The 23,528-nt window shown below is 38.1% G+C and overlaps 1 protein-coding gene across 1 annotated transcript; it reads right to left on the minus strand.

The window, feature by feature from the left end:
- Nucleotides 1-4,092: 4,092 nt before the first annotated feature.
- On the minus strand, nucleotides 4,093-13,030 carry LOC134173959 (cysteine-rich venom protein TEL1-like). Its single transcript, XM_062638485.1, has 8 exons — nucleotides 12,810-13,030; nucleotides 9,831-9,892; nucleotides 9,051-9,170; nucleotides 8,485-8,572; nucleotides 7,652-7,797; nucleotides 6,354-6,448; nucleotides 5,494-5,582; nucleotides 4,093-4,542 (listed from the first exon to the last, which is right to left on the minus strand). The coding sequence occupies exons 2-8, from the start codon at nucleotides 9,888-9,890 to the stop codon at nucleotides 4,532-4,534; spliced, it is 609 nt and encodes a 202-aa protein (XP_062494469.1). The 5' UTR covers nucleotides 9,891-9,892; nucleotides 12,810-13,030; the 3' UTR covers nucleotides 4,093-4,531.
- Nucleotides 13,031-23,528: the final 10,498 nt, after the last annotated feature.

The raw sequence follows: 23,528 nt of genomic DNA on the forward strand, positions 1-23,528 counted from the left end.
TCAGGGCGTAAAACATCAGGTTCTGGAGCATTTCTTGGACCAGTTGAAGACACAGATGAGCTTTAGCCCTCATAAAATCTGAATGTGCCTCCTCTGAATATAAACCTCTTGGTTTCTTTTACGGCTGCAAAATGATAAAATGATCATCTAATAAGATGTAAAGCTATTTGTAGATTATACAGTTGGATGTTATTTGGAAATAAATAAATAAAAAGATACAAACAAAATTAAGTGGGGGAAAAAACCAAACCTACGCATGAGAAAACAGTATCGAAAAGAGACAACATGGGTTCATTTTTCTCCTGCTTGATTACAGCGTATACTATTTGGAAGTTATAATAGGACTTAGAAACTTTTAGGTTGCATTGCCATTTTCTTAAAATTGACTTAAAATTTGTATCTGCTATAAAGCTTATTGGATTCTTAAATGGTGCTGTCCTGGAACATGCCAACTAATGCAAAGCAGTAATTGGTTTAAGGAAAGTTAGCTTTGAGATGATGGTTTTATTTCAAAATGAAAAATCCTTCTTGTGGTTATTTTTTCGGACGGACACACTTTATTTCTTTGAACTCCCTTTCACAGGGATCAAATGCTACTTTCAAGCATATGCAACGTCTTTTGTTGAATTTTGGGAAAGAGCATTTGCATTGTCAGCCAGGAGAGAGAATAAAGTGAGAGGCAATCCACAGTTTCAGTAGGATTTTTTAAACCCACCATGCATAACAAGACTTCACCATTTTTCCATCCCCACCATTGAAACACTGTTGTAACACTTTAAATTGTCAAATCAATCAAGGCTCTAGGCACACATTTAAAAGTGCACTGCATGTTATTGCTTTGCAGGTTTCAAGAACATTTCTTCAAGTTCTGAAAAGTAAGTGAATCAAGGCTTACAGCATGAGAGAGGTGTAAAGTACATCCGTCTTACAGCTTTCAGAAGGCTGCATACATTCTAGGAATATCCAGAAGTTTCATAACTAATGATGATACATTTTCAAAATGACATGAAAGTTTCTGTTTTAGCACTAAAAGATGTCACGACTGTTGGATATCATATCTGGGGAAAGAGCAAACTCCGTTCTGCCTGTCACAGGATTTTTCTACCTTCCATTAGAGGACATTATTTTTGTAACAACGAGAGACAGGATGCTGTCTTAGCTGAACTGTGCATATCATCAAGTTTTACTCTTCCTATTACATCATTGTACAATTCTCACAGTTTAGAAAGGAACTAGTTCTAAACTAATTTCTGGTCAGGAAGTTGAGCTAAGTAGGTCCCTTCCAACTGAATCCTGTTTCCTATCCTACCCTACCCTACCCTAGCCTATCCTGTTCTATTCTGTTCTAGTCTATGATAAACAAGTCTACTCTATGCTAGTCTGTTCTGGCCTATTCTAGTAAATTCTAGTCAATTCTATTCACTTTTCCACAGTAAAGCAGGGATTCATGATACGGGACATATTTCAGACACTGTTCTACAGCAGCCATCTATCTTCAGGGAGCTCCAACAGAAGTAGGTGAGAAGGAGAAATGGAAAAAAAAAAAACCTTTCCACAGACTCTCCCATGGGAGCTCCTTGTCCACTCTCTTATCTTTGCTAAAGGTAGTAAAGATTTCAAGAGTTTCACCTTGAAACATGAAAACCCAGGAGAAGATGTGCTAGGATGAAGGCATGTTTTGATGTGGGAACCCCAATGTCCACAGGGAGCTATCAGAGACAAGGCACACTGCCTTGCAATACGGTTTAAAGTATATAGTATAAAGGCTTTTAAGTCTTTTACCAGCACTGCCTAGTCACAACATGACTGTTTGGTACCAAAGTCAGTCACTAAACCTTTCTCAGGCCCTATAGACAGCAGTAGTTGGACCTCACATAAAGCAATGGTCACAGTCATCTTCCTTCCAAACTATGCTTAAATAAAAAAAAAAAAAAAAAGTTGGTGAAGGTCTACTTTTTATATTTTTAGGGAATGTGTCAGGGAAATAGGAGACCTGATACAATGCCAGTATGCAGTACTGCCAACATTTATGAAGAAGGTACTGTAAGGACTAAGTTAAATAACACTTCCTCCTAGGTGAGGAAAACATTCTGTGCACCACTCATCATATGAAGTCCTTTTGGAGAGAAAAGGATTATAAAATTCCTTGAAGCAAACAGGAGCAGATCAATGTCTCTGTAGCACAGCACCGGTCATCTTGGTTTTCCTGCTCCCAGAATTGTTTATACCATCATCAGTCTATCAGCTGTTATTACCTCTCCAGATCTTGTCTCTCCCAAGTACCAGTTATTAATTTTTTATTAAACTGTAATGGATTATAATTCTGACATATTTCTTACAACAGAATTGTCTCATAATCTTATATTGTTATAATCTTATATGATTGGTTTATAATCTTCCTTAAAGTAATCTAGAACCTGGGACTTGGTTTTGTCCAAGAAAACGCCTTAAATGTGCTTGTGCAAATGGGAATGAGAAAAGTATTCAGTGAAGGTTTTCCATACACTGACAAAAGCTGTATGATTGTGACTGATGACTGGGGAGGGTCATGGTCATCACATGCAAGAACTATGCAATTAGCTCTGGATGTGGCACCCAGTTGTCTGTGCAGACATCTAACCACATTTGCAAAGGCCTCTGTGCCTACACAGGAGCAACATGGATGTGTGTGTGTGTGTGTTCAACGCTGTATATGTGCCATGTTATTACTTTCGTCTGAACGTCGTCTGCAAATGTCTTTTGTGGCTTTGTCAAACGTGCTACCAACGCCAAACTAACATCCACTTGTCTGAGTTACTCACTGAAGAAAGTTTGGTTTGGCAAGATTGGCTGATGACGAAACCATGCTGGTGTTTTACACTGCTGATTACTATATGACAGGTAAACAGCTTGCTCCATTATCTTCCTCGATACCTAAATTAGGCTTAGTGACCTTTAGTTCCCTGGGTCTTCATGGGTGAGATGTGAGTGGCTGATTTTTACTTCATTATGTTACTTCTTTCCTCTTGTGAGTGACTGAGAAACGAGTTCTTGTGGTATGGATTATGACAGAAGGAAGTAGATTTCTAGACCCATTATTCCTAGTAAATGACTTTTTTTTAGGAGTGTAGGTAACAGGTCTACCCATTTCCTTGCTAACAACACTGGTTATTGCATTATCATCATTCTTACTTGAATCAGTGTTAATTATTTAAGAGAGCAGTAATTCATGTTCCCGTGCTCACATCTATGTCCTGGTATTTCTTAAATTACTAGTAGAGATGTACCCGAATGGGAGGGCAGTGTACCATGGAGGAAAAAAAGTGGTGGAAATGTGAAAAGAAAACCCAACCAAAACAATAAGCGCTTTGAATTGTGAAATCAGGTTTCTAGCTTACTGCTCATCTTTCATACTAGAAGTAATGCCACCAAAATGAATGAGTCAGAGATGTGTTGAAATTGCCACTGAAATAAATGAGTCAGAAACATGTGCTGAAATTGTTCTTTACCAAAGACTCTGGGACATGGAATCTTAATTATGATAGCAGCTTCCTTAATAAAAGAAGACTAGGATGTGAAAACATTGTATGTGAGACTAAAACAATATTTAGTCCTATTGTTGACTGCACAGAAAATCACCTGCTTCCCAGAGGTCACAAAAGTGGGTATTGTATGTTATTTATGCTAATGGCCATTTCTCTCTGAAGGAGAGTCTGAAGGAAAGCTGTTTGCCTGACTTCTGGTTTTGCCTAGTAAATCTTCAGTTTCTCAAATGAACTGTTTCTGCTTATGCTGCTAAAGAGTTGGACTCCTTTCAAGACATAACGCTAATAAAGTCACAAAGTTGGTGGAGGTTTAATGAACTTTATTCCATGGTAATAAGAAAGAATGAAAATTACAATGAATTGGTCAGTGAAGAATGAGTAATTTAATGACTGATACAGAAAAATCAGATATTAAAAAAACCCCAAAACATTAGAAGACACATCTACTTATTATTGAAAACAAAGTTTCTGAATGCAGGGACCTTTCCCCTTGGCTATGTATTATTGTGAAATAAGTTGTTTTCTCAGTCCTTATTCATTAGAAGGCAGGTTTGGTTACCTGTATGTATGTTGAGTGTAATATTATAAGCAGGATCATTAATTTAAAGGAACTATAGTTTTGTAGTTTGTTTGTTTGTTTTCTTTTACAGCTGAGCATTATATGGTAGAATGTATGTCAGCATACACATTCTAGACATAGACACAGATTCTAAACTCGAATAATACTAGTGGAAACTAGAAACACCGTACAAACAGAATATACGCATACATCCTCCTATAATTTTTTTCACTGGACTAAAGTTAGTCCTTTTGCACATGTGGGAGAGGCAGGATGGATTCTGTTTTCGTGAAAGGAATCACTAAAGAGATCGATGTCCAGGAAGGAAAAATTGAGCCCATTATTTTATTTCGTTTTGCATTGGCAGGAAGAGGGCAATGAACTTGAAGAAGCCATGGGTACATCCAGGAGCCTTTGCAAAGTTAGTTGGAATAAACATCTTCAAATTTCAAAGCTTGGCTAAAAGTAAATTGAAACACGAAATTAATCATAAATGGGAAATAAAAAATTTCTATTCAAAACATTTTTTTCATGAATAATTCTTTCCTCTGTATTTTTTTCCTCTTTGTTGCCATTTACTGCACAGAAGCATCCAAAATCTTTGACTACATTTACAAAATTTCTAAAATTAGCTATCTCAAGGAGATTTTTCACTGAATTTGTAAGACGTTTTGAAGTTTTTTTCCTTTATACTAGAGCCCATGATGAAAAGTAGCTTAATTCCATACCAGAAGATAGAAATTAACTCTTCTATCGTGAGACTCGACCCATATGCTTTATTCTGTTAGAATTCTTAAAACTCAGATTTGCCACTTGCTCTTATCAAGTGTGTCGCTACTGCTACTTGATCAGCCACGATAGTTTAAAGGAGGAAGAAGAAAAAAAGATACAGAAGTACCTTCCTTTCCTGGCATTTCCTAGATTCAAAGATGAGAATTGTATCTCCTGGGTATGGAAAACCATACAAACTGCAGCTGGAAATTTGGAGCTCAGATTTCTGTGCTGCCATTACTGTAAAAATATATTTGACCCCACTTGCAGTCAACACATCCCTTTTTATGCTAAGAAGTATTCATGAGAGTTTCCATATGGAGACCCAGACATTGTCATCTTTAAAGAAGGTATGTAGGCCATATGAATATCTTGATCCATGAAGCGGAGGGTATATGGATCCCAGTGTACACCAACCACTGTCTAACCTTTGCCCGCCCTTGCAGGCTCTTTCTTTGGTTTCATTCCACAAGTTGTCTCACCTAGGTAAAGCACCTAACATGGTGAAGTATAGTTTTGTAATAGTGCTTTTGGCCCTGTATTCAAACAAATAATTAAAAAATTTCATTTGCATAAATTAATTGGTATCTTTTTAAAGCATCAACTTTATCCAAGTCAAATTAAATGCTTAGAACTTACTGCATAATCCATCATCACAAGCATCAGGGCAATCACCACAGGGTTCTCCTTTTTTGTAGGGTGTCTGTATTGAACTTATTAGATTCCCCCTGAAACAACAACATAAGCTATAAAGTCACTATAACATATTTGAGGAGAAAACTGAATTATATGGATACATCCATGTAATAGTTTATACCCAATCCTCAGTTTTTCCCCACCAATTTTTTATAATATATATATATAAAATATATAAAATAGATATATGTATATGTGTGTGTTAAGTTTTGGTAGTGGGAGTGGAATTTGCAAGGGTGGCTTCTGTGAAAAGACACCAGAAGCTGCCCCTAGTTCAGACAGAGCCAGTGCCAACTGCTCCCAGGTTGGAGCAGGTCAGAGTGGGAGTGATAGAGTAGCTCAATGGTCTGCTGATGGTCAGCCAAGGTCCACCCAACACCAAATATTACAGTGTGAATGTGAAAATTAATTTTAGGTAGTTTATGAAAACACCATTCTGCCTTGAAATTCACACTGCATTTTTTTGGTATTAATTATAGTCTTCACTATACTGTACATATTGACATGCCTTTCTGAAAGTAGAATGTGGAAAACATTTATTTATTTATTTATTATGACAATCAGAATTTTTAGACAAATGAAGTTTAATCTGAAAATCAGTATCACGTTCATATATTTTATGCTTTTGCTCCTTTTGACTCTTCCTTTGATGAGTATGTTTCTGTCATTTCATATTCCTAATATGGTCTTCAGACCTGTTCTTCAGCTATGGGTGATATGCCCTAATACAAATTTCACTATCTATCTCCCAACTAATTTTGATAATGTATATATGAAGTTCTAGAATCAGAGTCAATACATACATGGGGCAGTACTGGCAGACATAAAAGTATTTGTATGTTCTGTTGGGACAGAAAGCGACAGCACATCCAATTTGATAAGAACTGTACCAAACCACCTGTAGGTATAAGAATAAAAATGGTAAGAGGATGAAAAATATATATTTTAAAATAAGTTAAGTACAAAATGCATTAAAGAAACATTTGCAACCAAGGTAAGTCACTTTATTTACCCTTTATAGTAAAATATAAGTCCCACATTCCTCAAAAAACATTTTTTTTCTCTGCTTTTACCCCTGAACCAAGTACTATTTAAGATAATATTATAAAAAGGACATGGAACTGTTGGAACAAGTCCAGAGAAGGGCCATGAGGATGATCAGGGGACTGGAGCACCTCCTCTATGAAGATAGGCTGAGAAAGTTAAGGCTGTTCAGCCTGGAGAAGAGAAGGCTGCATGGAGATCTCAGCAGCCTTCCAGTATCTGAAGGGGGCCTGTAGGGATGCTTGAGAGGGCCTCTTCATTAGAGACTGTAGTGACAGGACAAGGGGTAACGGGTTAAAACTTAAACAGGGGAAGTTTAGATTGGATAGAAGGAAGAAGTTCTTTACTGTAAGGGTGGTAAGACACTGGAATGGGTTGCCCAAGGAGGTTGTGAATGCTCCACTGCTGGCGGTGTTCAAGGCCAGGTTGAATGAAGCCTTTGGTGGCATGGTTTAGTGTGAGGTGTCCCTGCTCATGGCAGGGGGGTTGGAACTAGATGATCTTGAGGTCTTTTCCGACCCTGAATATTCTATGATTCTATGATTCTATAAGATATGGTAATAATTTATCACGCATACATATTATAAGTTTGAGTTAAACTGTCTCATTTTTATATGTTTTCATTTTGTATTCTGCGTTTCATGCATGTGAAAAGATGAGGTTATCAGGAGCCATTGTCCAAGAAATTCTCTGAGTCAATGGAACTCTGTAGAATGCAACAAACCTATTTATATTTCCTTCTTGATATTTTAATAACTCTATTATTCCAGTGTCTGAGCAATTTTCAGAGTTTGGACAAACAAATAAGTTTCTTCCTTTTGCTTCTTCCTGAAGTCTTGAAACATCAGTATCTTTAATCTTTACTCCATAAAGACACTTAGCATATTGTTTTCTATTTAATTCTGTTACTTTAAAAGTTTTTACCTTGTTTTGTCAGAATAACTCTCATACGACCATTGTACTTGCTCCCTTTAAAGATAATGAGAGGCTAAGAGTTGTTTAGCTAACATAGAAAGATTTATATATTCTTCCTGAAATATAAAAAACTGTCACCTACCTGAGTGTAGTGGCCAATCACAGCACCTTGTGTTTTTGCTCCAATTCCGTATTCAAAATTTTCCTCCTCATTGTACCAGGACTGAATAACATCTGACCATGAGAAAGGGCCAGTTGACATGAAGAGATTTTCCCCACATTGTACATCTGAAAAGAGAAATGTACTGAGAAATGCAAAAAAGACACATGTGTGAGAAACAGACAGCAAAGAAAGTATGGTTTCTATAGAAATTCTCATCCCAGATGGAACAACAGTGTATTTTGTTTTTTTCCAGTTCAGTGACATCACCCTTTGTCAGTACTGGAGTTGTCACTTGACCAGTTTGCAGCATGGGCAGCCTGTTTGGCTGGTAGTTGTTGACAGACTTTCTGCATGTCTGTAGATAACACCTGCACATGTACGTCACAGATTTATGACTGTAATTTTGCTATTTGCAAATTTGGACCTTCACTTTTTGAACCTTCCTTCCCAGACAGTTTCATCCAGCACACACAAGTTGGTTTCTGCTGTAAACTGGGTCTAGAATCTATCTTTTCTGATAGATATTTTCAGAGACGACGTTTTCTTGGTATTATTTTTTTCACCCACTGAAGAAACCGGGATACACCTCTGTAAAACTGATGCAGATGGAATGAGAATAGGATTGAACTTTTCTCACTTGCTAAACAGATTTATATCTAGAATTTTGCCTTTGTCCCATGCACCAAAAAATCACATTGTATATAAATGGCATCTCCACATAAAACAAAACAAAAAAAAACAAAACAAAATCCTGAAACTGGTCATATCAGTAATACATATGATATTATTCAGTTAGCACACGTTTCACTTACTAGTTTTCCTCCTGCTAGCAGGACTGTGTCTTAAAGTACATTCATTGGCCCAGTTTTGGGCATTCTTTGCAGCTGGATCATTCCATTCCTTAATGAAAGAAGGAAATACTAGTCATTCAGACACATGTCAATTAATAATCCTTATGAACGAACAACATTTGGAAATTACACTTCAAATCAGGAAAAAACATATATAAAATAATTTTCCTCCCCTTTTTGGGTGTAGGAACAAAGTTACTATGCATCCAGGAGAACAGAAACTGTGAAGACTGATGAAGAGCAATCAGAATCAATTAACAATGCTGTGGCTCCTCCTTTTCCAATTCTTTTTTTTTTTTTTTCCCAAAAGAAAGAGACATTGTTGTTCATACATCACAAAATTTTCCAGACTTTTTTTTCCACCTGCCCAACTTTATGTTTCTCTTGGTGATGGCCATAATCAAACCTTAATAAAGCTCTGGAGAATGAATTTGTGGCTAAATAAAATAATGTGACCTTGCATACAGTCCTGTATTTCTCACAGAGTCCATTATGCATTAAAAATAGATTTACAGCACACAACTTACCATCTTCAACATGTTGCTGGCAGTTGGTTTTACTCCTCTCCTGAGGGTATTATGTGTGTTAACAATAAGGTTTTGCTGATCTGTTCTGTTAGTTGACAGAGCATCGAAATCTTCAGGTTCCTAAATTGAAAGAACGTGTTATGTTTCTCTTTTTCATTTGAATGTAACTAAATCCTGTATCCTGTCTAGGAAATACTAAAATACCAACATACTAATATCAATCAATGACATGATCCTTGTGATGGAGGAATTACTGTGATATGCTTTGCCTCCTAAGCATCTTGAGGGGTGCTTCCATGTGCAGTAGCACTTTCAGTGGTTCTACAACATAGAGCTTCCTGTGTCATATATGCCAGCCCTCTGTGGATGGCTGCGATATCCTGGAAGACTTCTTCAATTTAAGCTACTAGATCAGACTTGGCAGGGGGGTTGGAACTAGGTGATCTTTAAAGTCCCTTCCAACCCAAACCATTCTGTGATTCTATGATCTTTGTGAGGTGCAAACTACTAGATCTGTATATTGGAGCTTCTGACAAATAGAGTCATTTCTGACCCAAATCATAAGCAACACTGAGTCTATAGATTCCTTAGTGTGTAAGTGTAGAACCAGTCTACTGCTTTGAAATTAAACAGACTTCAAGGATAAATGTTTTCCAGATCCTGGATATCTCATTAGACTCTTTCTGCATATGACAGTGTGCAAAGGAAAAGCCATATTCAGTCAGACCACAAGTGCCCAGGTCCCATCTAGATTTTCTGCGTACAAAGTGTGCATCATACCTCTGCAGTGGACAGAGGCACCACGACTGTGAGACACAGGAACACCACCAGCAGAATCATCTCTGAAAAGTGGAGAATGGGGATTTACTATTTTTTTTTTACTGAGCTTTCATTTCTCTCAATACATAATGCATCTTTCTGTGTATTTCCGGGCTTATACTCAAGTAACAAGGTAAGTTTTCTTTCTTCTCTCCTTCTCTCCTCCTCCCATTTTTAGAAGTAAAAAAAAAAAAAAATAGTTATTTCCCCCTCTGAATATCCAAATTTCTATAAACCAAATGCTTTCTACATATCATACTTCCTGTTATAATCCTGGCCAAACACCTTCACCTGAATTCACAGTATATTTGTGAGGACCTTTGTGCTTCCCTTCCCATAGGAAACCTTCTGCTTATTGCCATACTGTGGAACAGCTGGGGTGAGATGCTGCTTTTAGCTTGTGTTAATCTGAAATGCCCCCTACACCCCATTGCCTGCTTAGACTGGTCTGAATGGGTTGAAAGGGGAATTAAACTCCCAACCGATGTGGTGATCTCTACACTTAGGTGTCTGAGTCAGGATTTAAAACCCTTACTTAATGACCAGCACATGTGAGCTGGGGCAGAACTGGCTGGACTAGAACTGGGCCAGCTCTGGCTTCCTGGGAAAGACTTATTTCAGAAAGCATTTTTTGGTGGCTTTTTTTTTTTTTAATTATTTATTTTTTTTATGACAGCTCTTGATTATGTTACAGGTAGTGTGAAATGACACCAGAAATGAGAACCTTCTCTCTTTAAAGAAGCAACTACCAGACCCTGGACTCTACTTGCTTAGGAGGCTCAAGATGCCATTTCAAACCACTATAGTGATCCAGGAGGTAGTGCAGGTAATCTTAAAGTTCACGTGTCTGATTGCAATCAGACATAGGAGTTATATTCAGATTGTTTCTGCTTAGCTACCTTGGGTAGGCAAGCAGGTGACTAGAGTGGAGTTTACTTATTTTGGCATTATTCCCAGCCTCCCACTCCAAGGGAATTTATGGGCATGTTACCACAGTGATATAATATTAGCTTAACTTCTTATTTGGTTTCGAGGGGGCTGCAGGTTTTAACTTTAATTTGTTCTTGGGGAAAGGCCAATAAGGTTTGCTGATCTATTCATACTCAGCAGAACCCCTTTACCTCGAGGCAACTATTTTATATAAAACACAAGGTGCTCCGGCTCTGGGAGAACATGTGGGTAAGAAAAAACTCCTTTTTTCAAATGGTACAACAAGGCCCATTTTCCTCACCAGCTTTTTTACATTGTACTGGAGGTGACTCACAGTCCCCATCCCGTAGGCAAAGATGTTACTCGAGCTCTACTAAAGAACAAAGAGTGGAAGTGGACTGTGGCTATGGGCAGTTGTAGCTCAGAGGCAAAAAATTGGACAGACTGGCCCCATATGTACAATTATACTCTCACAGCCTCAAACTAGGGTGGCTTATTCCAAGTTCTTGTAGTTGAGAAAATATCTAGTTAGTCTGGAGGAAAAACATACTGATAATTAACAGTAAAAGTCATTGATTTTCTGTTCTAGATATTGATTTATGTCTCTTATGTTTAATTTTGACATCACCTGTGCCTCTTTGAAGTGCTTCATGATCACAGAAGTTTTTTTTCTAACCTTTCTAGCTCCTATTTCTCAAAGCAGTTACAAAGCTTTGCAATGTATATAACCTAGGTGTTTAGTAATAAAAGGTTATACTCCCAATAACATGAAAAACTATTCTTTTAACTTAATTTCTGACTAGAAAGTAAAAGGAGTTGGGGGTTATTTTTAGCTGTACTCAAGTTACAAGCAAAACTGTGTCTTCTGAGTGTGAAATGTGATGATAAGCAACTAGAAAACAACCTTTTTTGATCTTAAAATGTGTAAAACCAAATTGTTTCAAAAGAGAAATAACTTTTCATTGAAATTGTGAAGCTTTCTGGTTTGCAAAATCAAATGAAGACGCTGACTTAAAGACATGGGCAAAGTTTTCATTCACTGTAATATTTTCTATGAATTAACTTTCAATTAAATATAATTGGTAATTTAATACATGATACAAGTTTCAAAATGCCATTGAAATGCTTTTTAAGATCTAGTGGGTTTCCTGCTCCAAGATATTAACATACTTTTGGCAATCCCACTGATTTCAACCAAATGCTTATAGTTTATGAGATGTAAATTTAATTGCTCTGCATTAATTTCTAGGCACTGGTCCTAAAATCAATCTCCCTGTCCCCCTCCCTTGTTCCCCCTCAATCAAACATAAATCAGGACATGTGCCAAGTCTTACTGACTTTCCTGCAACTCCATCTGTGTACAGGGATCTGCCACTGAAAGATGGTGCTTTAGCATCCCTAGTTTGTATGAGTTTAGCAAACTTGTGTGAATATGTTTTTCCCATCTCTCCTCCTAAAAAAAAAAAAGGTGTGTCTTAAATGGTTCATACAATTCGATACCTATTACAAAAACCCATCCTCATTATTTTTTATTATCCTTGAAAAAGACCTGGAATGGAATAATAGTAGCTGCTATTTCACTTGTACAGTATTATTGCACAAAGTCCTACTTAACAATCACCTTGTACATTGGTGGTAAATTGCACAGGGTGGTAATTTCCTCACCCCTGAAAATAAATTGTGATAGCTACATAAAGCAAGAAAATATACTGAACTGAATATATATCCAATTCAAGAATTTGGTCTGTCTCTTTCTGTATGTGCATATAATCTGCCTAATTAATTTCTTGCACACAGTTTTTTTTTAATCTGTTTTTGATTATTCATAAATTTTCTCTTTTTTTCTTTCCAGGTTGTGTTACACTACTGCCTATGTAGTCCTTATTTTTTCAATAAATAAAATCCTCTTTCTGTGGCTGTCCTAAATTGTTCAAGAAGTCATCTGACAATAGTTTGCATTTTAACACATGAAAAGAATTGTGATACTTTAAGCAAACAGATCAATCCTACCTTTTTGTTTCCTGGAAGATCGGAGGTTTCTTCCGTCCTTCTTCAGGTAGTTGTGGAAGTGACTGGGGTTCTTCACTGGAGGGAGATTTATACCTCTTCTGTTTCCTGATAGGACAAGATGACTCAGCGTCACAGGTGTTATAGAATTCAAATAGTGACCAGATAGAACTGTGCATTGTCAAGTGCACAGTCTTCCAAGAAGGTTTCGGTCCATTTCTGTTTCCTCTTACCTCTTGTACTGACAGAGACAAAATACTCTGAAATGAGTTTTGTATTTAATGCTCCTTGTATGTGAAATTTGCAGTCAATGTCAATGCCAGGTACAAAGGCTCTGTGCTAATGATTGACGCATCCAATTATAGTAAGACTTGATCTTAATCTCCAGCAATGCAAATAAACTCAGCTGGCTACTGAGGTGCCTCCACATTGACATTGTTGCAAACAAGATGGAATCTTGCTTATTGACTTTTCCATGAGGGTAAAATAATGTATTGGGCCAAGTTCCTGTTCATGCTATGGCTTCTTTACATCAGTCCTACAGTGTAAAAGTCAAAGAAAGAGACAAGGATATTTCTGTCATTGATACTTTTACCCACTAGTGGATAAAGATTAAGAGATTATTGTGCACACCAACATTAGAGCACATATTTGTTTTGGCATTTCTGGGTATATGGAATAAGATGAGAATGGGTGGAAATACTGACAAATCAGAAGGGTATTTGTGGGCACCTTGACTGTTTCTGTCTACATTTAGTCTCAAGTAATTACTGACCAGAGCAGCTGTCATTGCTTTTATATATGTCATGGTTTAAGCCCTGTCGGCAAGCCAGCCACGCAGTTTCTACTCCCCTCCTTCCCCCCACTCCCGGAGGGATGGGGAGGAGAATTGAAAGAATGTAACTCCCACGGGTTGAGATAAGAACAGTCCAGTAACTAAGGTATAACACAAATCACTACTGCTACCACCAATAATAATGGTGGCTTGGCTTCACGAGCGAAGATTTGGGAAGGGCTTTAACCATGATTCGGAAAGACCTTTAACCATGCATTCTGAACAAGACTGTCATCTCCTGGGTACCAATAATAATAACGATAAGAGAAATAACAAGGGAAGAGAATACGATACCACCCGCTGAAACGAGCCCAACCAAACAGAGAGTGCCCTTCCAGGTAACTCCCAGTTACATCCCGGGCATGACGTGCTGTGTTATGGAATACCTCTTTGGCTAGCTTAGGTCAGGTGTCCTATCTGCTTCCTCCCAGCTTCCCCTCCTCCCTGGCAGAGCATGAACCTCACAAAGTCCTTGGTCAGACTAAACATCAGTGTTATCAGCTCTGTTCCCAGGCCGAAAGTCAAAAACACAGTGCTGCACCAGCTACTAAGAAGGAGGAAAACTGCTACTGCTAAATCCAGGACAATATATAATGTGGCTATTTTTCCATTTAAATTCACATCTTCCTTCCTTGTAGTCACTCAGCTCCTACTGTAGTCTCTTGTGAAGTGTGCTTTCAGAACAATCTTTTGCTTTTCATTACCTGGGAAACCCATATATTTGCTCTACCAAACAAATGGTAATGGTGTGATTTATTGGTTTATAATTGCATAGAAAGGAGCACACATGTTTGGCAAACTTGAGGTTGACACCAAGTTGCAGGCAGCAGTCAATATGCTGGATAATACAGCTGCTGTTCAGGTGAATCTCAAAAAGCTGAAGAAGTGATTTGACAGAAAAGATCCAAAAGCAAATAGCTGGGAGGACTGACTATCTAGGGAACAGCTCTAACTAAAAGCACTTAAGGATTGTTGGTAGACAACAAGTTGCATATGAGTCACTTATTCATCGGTGACTTGCATGAAGGGATCGAATGCCTTCCCAGCAACTTTGCTGACGATAAAAAAACTGGGAGGAGTGGCTGATACCCTAGGGTGATGTGCTGTCATTCAGAGGGATCTAGACAGGATGGAGAGATTGGCTGAGAGAAACCTTTTGAAATTTAACAAAGGTAAGTGCAGGGTTCTGCACCTAGGGAGGAATAACCCCATGCACCCCTACAGGATGGGGGCTGACCTGCTGGAAAGCAGCTCTGCTGAGAGGAATCTTGGGGTCCTGGTGAACAAAACATCATTCATGAACCAGCAGCAATGTGCCTGAGAAGGTCAGTGGTATCCTGGATTGGCAGGATGAGCACTGCCAGCAGGACAAGGGAGGTGATCCTCATTTTCTCCTTAGCCCTAGTGAAGCCTCAACCTGGAGTACTGTGTACAGTTCAGGGCTCCATAGTACAAGAGAGAGTGGAGGTCATGGAGCAAATCCAATGAAGAGCTCCTAGAACGATTAAGGGTCTGGAACTTTGTTCATATGAGGAAAAGCTGAGGGAGCTGTGCCTGTTCAGCCTAGAGAAGGGAAGGCTAAGGGGGGATCTGCTTAATATGTATAAGTATCTGAAGTGGGGGATGTCAAAAGGATGGGGTCAGACTATTCTCAGTGGTAGCAGGTGACAGGATGAGAGCAATGGGCATAAACTAAAACACAGGAAGTTACACCTGGACATGAGGAAGGACTTTATTGTGAGGATGATTGAGCATTTGAAGAGGTTGCCCAGAAAGGTTGTGGGATCTCCTTCCCTGGAGATATTCAAGAGCCATCTGGATACAGAACTCTTGAGCTATGGAACACATCCTGAGCTACATGTTCTAGGCAACCCTGCTTAAGCAAGGATGTTGGACTAGATGACCCCCAGTGGTCCCTTCCATCCTCAACCATTCTGTGACTCTATGATTTTGTGATTCAACAGTGCTCCCTTGTAATAGTGAGGACTAGCCATATATTGCACTGTATTAGGCACTATGTAGAGTGAATACTGAAAAAAGCAAATATGCCCTTGTTTTCAGCACTTTTGAAACTGGACTACTGTGTTCAGTTTTGGAATCCCCAAAATATCAAAGATGAACAAACTGGAGTAAACCTAGCAAAGGGCCACTACGTCAGAAAGGGGAAAGGTAGAGATGGATTTGTTCACAACATGGGTATGAGGTAAGGACTACAGATTACAACCCTGACTGGATATAAAGAAAATGTTTATAGCAAGGCTTGTTAACCCCTGAGGTCAACTGACTAGTGAGGTGGTAGTTTTTGCATACTTGGAGATATTAAAAACTGGACAAAGTGCTCAGCAATGTTATTTAACTTTCAAGTCGGCAGTCCTTTGAACATGGTGTTAGAACAGATGAGCTTCAGAGGTCTTGTGCAACCAAAATTATTCAACAGTTGTGTGATTTTTACGTTGTTTACCCTGGAAAAGTACCAAATGAGACTTGTCTTATTTTACTTGTTGACAGATATGACAGTTTAATTAATTACAGTGGAAACCTCTAATTGTTGAAATTGAGAAAGTAAGTGTTACTAGGATAATTGTTATAAGTGTTACTAATGGAAAAAGTTGCACTCTGGTGATCTGTGATTCTGGCAAACTGTGGCTTCTAAGGTAAAGACTATAGGCTACTATGCAGCAACGCACTGCTAACTCATGTTCATCTTGTTGTCCATCAGGATACTTATGTCCCTTTCATCAAGGCTGAAACAAACTTGTATATGAAGGACTCCTACCAAATCTTTTCTAGTGGAAGTACCATTGTCTCCTTGTGCACAGGGGACATGACATAACCACACCTCCCCAAGATTCTGAAGCAAAGCTAAGTGCTAAAATGTGTATCAGGGATGATAAAGGGTGGTTATATCAAGTGTTTTCATCTTGACTGTCAAAAATATACAATGTGTAAATACAGTCTTAGAGATTGCCTCTCTGGCTCTACAGCTCAATCTATTCGTATTATTGGCCCCAGTAGTGACTTTTGAGAGGATATTGTTTTTCTGTTGAGCTCTCCTGAGCTTACTATGTACTATTTTGTTCTCAGAATTAATTTTAATATTATGTTGAACTGAAATGCCTTCTTATTCCTAATCAGAAAAGTCTGTATTAAGCTTACTGTTAAAATAAGTACTAAGACAAACATTTAAACTCTTGAGTGTCTGGTAAAAGTTGACTTACTAGCATCCCCTTCCCTCCACCCACCAACACGCAGAGAAAATGTCTTTTCAGTGTAATTTTTGTTAAATTTGGGAAATCAACTTCTTTGATATCATTGAAGCTAGTTAGACACATTTCCCTTGATAGCATATGAAGAAAAATGGACACTTCCAGGATATGAATAATTTCATCCTGTATCACTTATTTAAAATACATTATACCCATAAAAGCCTATAAATGTCTGGTTTTCTTCATTTCCTCTAAATAAAGCCTAGAGCAACTAACTCATCTTTAGATTTCTATACTGAAGATGTCTAAAGGTTGATGAAATACATCACAGCCACTAAGGAAGCAAAGTGGTCATGCACACAGAAAACCTGATTATCTAAACCTCACTTCACCAATAAATTACATTAAGTCTCAGGCATTTATAAGATGCCCGTATGCCTAGCTTTGCTAATTTAAATATGATCGATTCCTTATCTTTCTTAAAATTTACATGTCAACTCCATCTTGTCAGTCATAAACTATTTGTTTCCTCTTTCTGTTTTCTGACATTTTTCTTTCACACACTCTTTCGATTCTGACCATGACTTACACAGCCCCTGGTGATGACTTTCACCCTTTAACTGGTAATTTTTGAGCATCTTTACTTTTTTAATGAGAAAATGGTCAGTAAACATTTGCAGAGCTAATGCTGGATCTTCTTTGCTTTGATGCCTATAAAATATTTCAGTGCAGTAAGCTCGCTCTAGTCTGTGGATATTATTCTTACAAATAGGTCAAAACCATTTCATTTTGTCCTTATTATCTCCATTTGTTATCCCTGCTTATCTATACCCCTCTTTTATTGTGTCTGGTAGCTAGCTATACAACCTCTAGGAGGAAAAGCATCCATTTGTTCTCATTTGTACAGCATCTTTGACAATGGTTTCTTAGCACAGAACAAGATTCCAGAGGCTATCATAACAAGAACATAAAACACTAATAAACTATATAAAGTATCATACTTCGGATTCCTCTCACCTATCTTTAGATCTAGCACAGAATAGTCATCTAGAATCTCTCAGTAGTTGTCAGAGACTAAGAGTCACCTTTCTATTTTCCCATCTTAGACACCTATCTTAAGTAAATTAGCTTCTAAAAGTATTGTCTGTTCTTGTTGGCTACAAAGAGAACTTGGCCTAGTCTCGATGACACAAAAGTCTCTGAAAACCCACTCTGCAGAAATATTCCTGTATGTGGGAGGCAGTTTCCAAATATCTAGGTGTTCCTGGTTTTATTCCATAATTCCAGTTCATAATTGTAGACAGAATAAGATAACAATTAGATTTAGAAAAAAATTGATTTTTTTTCTGGTGGAGGAAAAAATAATTGTTATCATAGATTAGGATTAATCTCAGCTAAGTTAATCAATCTAAAGATTCACTTTTAGTCTTTAAGGTTCATACTACTTGGAGACCAACCTTGGGTGGTAACCCTGTTCACTGATTGAACAGACACCTGGATTAGTGATGTCAAAACATTTGAGAGAGAATTTTCACCTTCACAAACATCCGATCTCTTCTGTTCAGCAGTCCTGCACTATAAATGGCTGGAGCTGTCTCATTTTCTACCAGTCACAAACCAAAAGCCCAAATGCTCATCTGAAATTTCATGCCAGTTACGCAAATGGAACAGTCAATAAATGCATTGCTCTTAAAGGCCAAAGAGACCTTCTGGCAGTTTTCCCACTGGTATTTTAGACATAATTGGCCACATTATTTTCTCATGCTCCATATGACGAAAATGTTCTCAATTATTTGAGCGTGTAATTTTTTTATTACCCTGAACAAAAGTGTGTTCTTTTCTAGGTATCATCTGCATTTATCTCAGGGAGGTAATTTCTCTGTGAACAGTGTAACCTCAGATCACACGCTTGATAAATATTTTTAGTCCATTACTGAGATTCCAAACAATATTAATAATCCTGAAAGAAACTCAATGCCTCAGCTTCTATTTCCACCCCACTGTTGTGATGTCAAAGACTCCAGGTTTACCAGTAAACTGGTGGAAATACTGTGACATTAAGCATAACTACTGGAGGACAGCAGCCTGAAGGTTCCACTGTGTATCTCTAGGAATAGACTGGTTGAAAAGTTAATCACTGAGGCAAAGTGCTTCTATCCTAAAGGTAATACCGGCTCTTTCAAGAGTCAATGGCTCTTCCTTCCTTTTATATCATCCCTAATTTCTGCATACAGAGCACAAAACCCAGGCTTTTCTGTAGTTCTTCTAAGAGTCCTAAAGCCAGGAACTCTAAGCAAGTATGACTTAGAAGAAGAAGGTTAACTAACCTGTTTATTTAGTAACTTCAGATTTCTGCCATAGGAAAGGCATTTAGCAATAGTGCATTTATTTAGTGTTATGTTTCAAGGATCTGCTCTATTAGGCAGTCACGCAGAAAAATGCAACTGAAAATCAAATTAAACCTTTATTTTTCACTTATCTGAAAGAAGTGTTTCCATGTTCAGGGTGAGATGTCTCTTGTCACTATTTTAGCAGTATAGCAAGTTTGTATAACAATATCCTTGTATCATACCATGCTTTTCTATAAGTCCTCATTTGGATCTTTGATACAGTTAATTTCTAGCATATCTGCTGTTATAAACTTTGATTTGTGTCAGAACGTCAAGAAGAATATATTAGATGTCATTGAAGGGAACATCTGTGATAACCATTTCGGGCCTGGGAAAGATATAAAACAAGGAGCATTCTTTGGAATTTTATTAATGTCTGGTATATATTTATTACCTTTTGTTGAACATTTAATAAAGCAGCACTTTATTAAACACTTTCATAAGTGTTTCAAAATTCAGTATCTCCACTGAATGCTGCAGTTCACTAATGGAGCTCTCATTTCTCTTCTTTCCACAGGGATGTTTTAGTTACAGTCTCATCTGTTTTAGTTTAGCCTGATCAAACCCTGAGGTGGTCTAAAGCAAGAATCTGTTACAGAAATATCAGTCTTATGTTTAAGACTAGTAATGTATTTATTAAGCAAGAAGACTTGGAATTAAAAATTAAGGAATCTGAGTGGAAGGAAAACTTGCTGCAAAATTGAGTTCTGTTTTTATATATCCCTGCATGTGTTTCTTTATCTCTTCATTACTCAGAGAAGAGCGGAAAATCCACTGGGCAAGGGGAGCTGTGTTCATGGTGCAGATGCATTCTGTTCCAGTACCATGCATTGTTTCACTTGCTGTGGTGGTGTATACATGTTATCACATGAAAGGACTTGAGAACTGAAGCGTTACGTCTCCTCTTATGGCCAAAGCCAAGGCATCCAGTCAAACCTGAATCCAAATATTTGCTCTTTATTATGTCCTTCATTAATGTATAGCAGAAAGAGCTCCAAGAACCAGAGAGCTGCTGTGGACCTTCTCAATATCTCTATGAACACATGTAGGCTTTTGCTAATTGCAGAGTAGAATTGCACACTGTGGCCTTTAACAGAAAGGGGAAAGCCACAGATATTTCTGACCTACCTCCCACAAAACAGCCTTGTTTTAATATCATGAACAGGAAATGTTCAGGCACAAATTTACTACAGCTAGAGACTTTAATAATTTCTCTGAATAATGCACTTCCATCTTGTGAAACCCTAGTGTCTTTGGGAGTAATTTCTTTTCTTCTATTCCTTCTATAGGTTAAAAAACATCCTGTTGTCAAGTACCTGGACATGATTCCAAACAGCTTCTGAAATAATACTGTCTCTAATGTCACACTAAATCCTATGCATATAAAGGTAATAAAAGCTGAACTTTATATTTTTTTTTATAATTTTCCTTGGGTGTTCTCTGTTAATAGACCTACGCAATACAGGAAACTTGGACACTTAATCTATCAATCCGCACATCTAAAGAACTGCTGTGCCAAAACTAAGTCAAGTGTGATTACAATATAAGAAAGAAATACAGACATTGCTACTGAATTGTGCATTTTGTTTCTTCTTAGTAAGTAAATATTTGCAGTCTACATGACAATGTAGCTGTTTCTGCCTCCTGTGTTAGTGGCTTAAATAGTCATATCCCCCTTCAATTCACTTGAACCCAAGATTTACTAGGAAATGTGATGAAAAATTCTGAAGAAAATAGTGTTATAAAGACCGTTAAGACCATGTTCTCTGAGTGATTTAGGTACCTGGAATGGAATTAATTTAATTAAATACAGGCATTTACCCTTGAGCATCTTTAGGACATTTTTCATTTCATCTTGAAGTTCACACCCAAACAATATCATACTGTATCTTATGATTATTGAATAGCCACATTAAAATCTAATATTTTTAAGTCTTCCTTTCAACAATATTTTTATTTATCTAATTAATGAAAGATACTAACAGTCATTTTAAGATAAACCAGTAAGGCAGTAGCTGAAGGAAATAGGTGAAGGAAGGGGATAATAAATTCAAAGCTGGTGTACACCCCTGGAGGGTTAGTATTTTCTTCTCTTCACAGGGAATTTCTGTAGCTTCCCTCTGGTTTTTGTGTGGTTTCCTCTGGTTTCCCATGCTGGGGAAAGGGGCACTTGTGAAGACAGACTGGGAAAACGTAGAATCCAGTCAGAGTCAGGGCAAGGAGAAAAGAATGCCAGTTGCTGAAGTATGGAACAAGAAAATGAACTCTATCATTAGATGAAGACTAAATCTGTGAAGGCTAAGAGGAGCTTTATGGTGCTCGTCAGAAAGAAGAAGGACAAGAGGGGTGGAAAAGAAATGAAGTAGTTCAGTATTGTCAGGAGGTAACTGTGACTGTTGTTTCTCTAGCAAGAACCAGTGAGGGTTTTAAAAATTTCAGTGGTAAAGATAATTCTGAACATATTTGATAAGCATCAATGAATGTGTCTACCCAAATTATCTCAGAAAAGGGAAAGTAATATTAATTGCATGATGCGATAGGTGGAAACAAGAAGAAAAGAGCTGCTTGTCAAATGCAGGCAGTTTGTGGCTCAGTCACAAACGGAACTTAATTTCTGTACACAAAGCCAACCCTTCCTTTCTCCTACCCTTACAAAAAAATGTCATAATTCAGATCTTAGCTCGTATGCTGTACATCTGCCGGAAGGGACTGAGTGTCCTCTTTGGGTATGCCCTCACTAGTAAGTGTAGAGAAAGCTGAGCAAGCTTGGATTATCTGCAAGAAGGAACAAATGTCTTCATTCATGGAGCCATGAGCACTGTCTGGGAAGAAGGTTATCTGCTTTGGATCACACACCATACTGCACTACATTGCTCTGTGCCTTAGCTGGCTGACAGTTGCAGTTCTGTGCTATGTGGGTGACAACTTGCAAGGTTGGATCTCCACATGCTCAGGGAAGTTTGGAGTGCAGACATATAAGAGAGGATTTTGTTGCTGAAACATGGACGTCTGTTGCCAATTTTGCTGTAGCATATTCGAAACATATGCATGGTACTGACAGGTATTACACAGCGTTTATGGGAGACTACCCTTCTGGAGTGTCAGATGGAGGGTAGGTAAGACATCCTGCAGTACTTAAAATAACCCTAAATGTCTATATGTAGGCAAATTAATTACATGCCTATTATTTCAGGCATCCTGAGTTATCTTGCCTGGCTTCAGCTATGCTTCAGAATTCTGGTGATTTCCCAGAAATTGTCTGTCATGTCTGTATGGCTTCTAAAATGACACTTCTTAATACCAAAGTTTGGGCAGCTGAATACAGCCCACTGCCTGATTCAGTCACTTTCCCTTAGATATTGAATTCAGTTGCCCCAATTTCAGTGCCTGGCACTGTCTTGAGATGCTGTAAAATATTCTGCCTTAACATTAGCTACTGGTTCTGAAGTAAACTTCCCATTGATGCTTTGTTATATTTGACAGCCCTGGGTGGCTGTCTCAGATATACCAGGGCACCTTACACAGCCAAGAATAGCTAAGATAAGGAACAAAAATGGAGACACAGCTGTCTCAATTTTAGGCATTTAGTTAACCTTAGTATTCAGTCCATAATCAGTGAAGATAGAGTTCAGACAGTTCTATCCAATTCATGTTCGATATCTTTTCACACTTGTTGTACCATCCTCCACAGTTGCCTGTATCTCTCCACTGACCAAGAGTGAACCTATGCCAAGATTCAAGTTCACACACCTAATTGTAGGTGCCAACATTTGACCTTTATGTCCTGACCCTGGTTGCAATCACTGGCAGTAAGATTTAGTTGTTTGCAGAAATCCAGAGGTATTAGGAATACCTTTAAATATTAGAGACATTCATGTGGGACATATTCTTTGTTTAGATTTATAGATTACACTAAAAGATGTGAAACTTTGTGAATCTGAAATATGTCTCAGAATCAGAAGAAAATCGAAGAGTTTCTTGTATTGTTTGTGTACTCTAGCCCAAATGCTTTATTGCATGGAATCACAGAATGGTTTGGGTGGGGAGGGACTTTGGAGCTCATCCAATTCCACCCTCCCTGCTGTGGACAGGACACCTTCCACTAGACCAGGTTGCTCCAAGCCCCATCCAAGCTGGCCCTGAACACTGCCAGGGATGGGCCAGTGTCATGGTTTAAACCCAGACAGACAGCTCGTTCACTCACTCCCCCTGCTTCTTGCCCTCCCCCTACTCCTGGAGGGATGGAGAAGAGAATGAAAAGAATGCAACTCCCACGGGCTGACATAAGAAC

This window comes from Pezoporus occidentalis, unplaced genomic scaffold (genome assembly GCF_034315485.1).
Source record: "Pezoporus occidentalis ecotype Australia unplaced genomic scaffold, CSIRO_AGI_Poc_V1 ctg57, whole genome shotgun sequence".
Taxonomy (NCBI): Eukaryota; Metazoa; Chordata; class Aves; order Psittaciformes; family Psittacidae; genus Pezoporus; species Pezoporus occidentalis.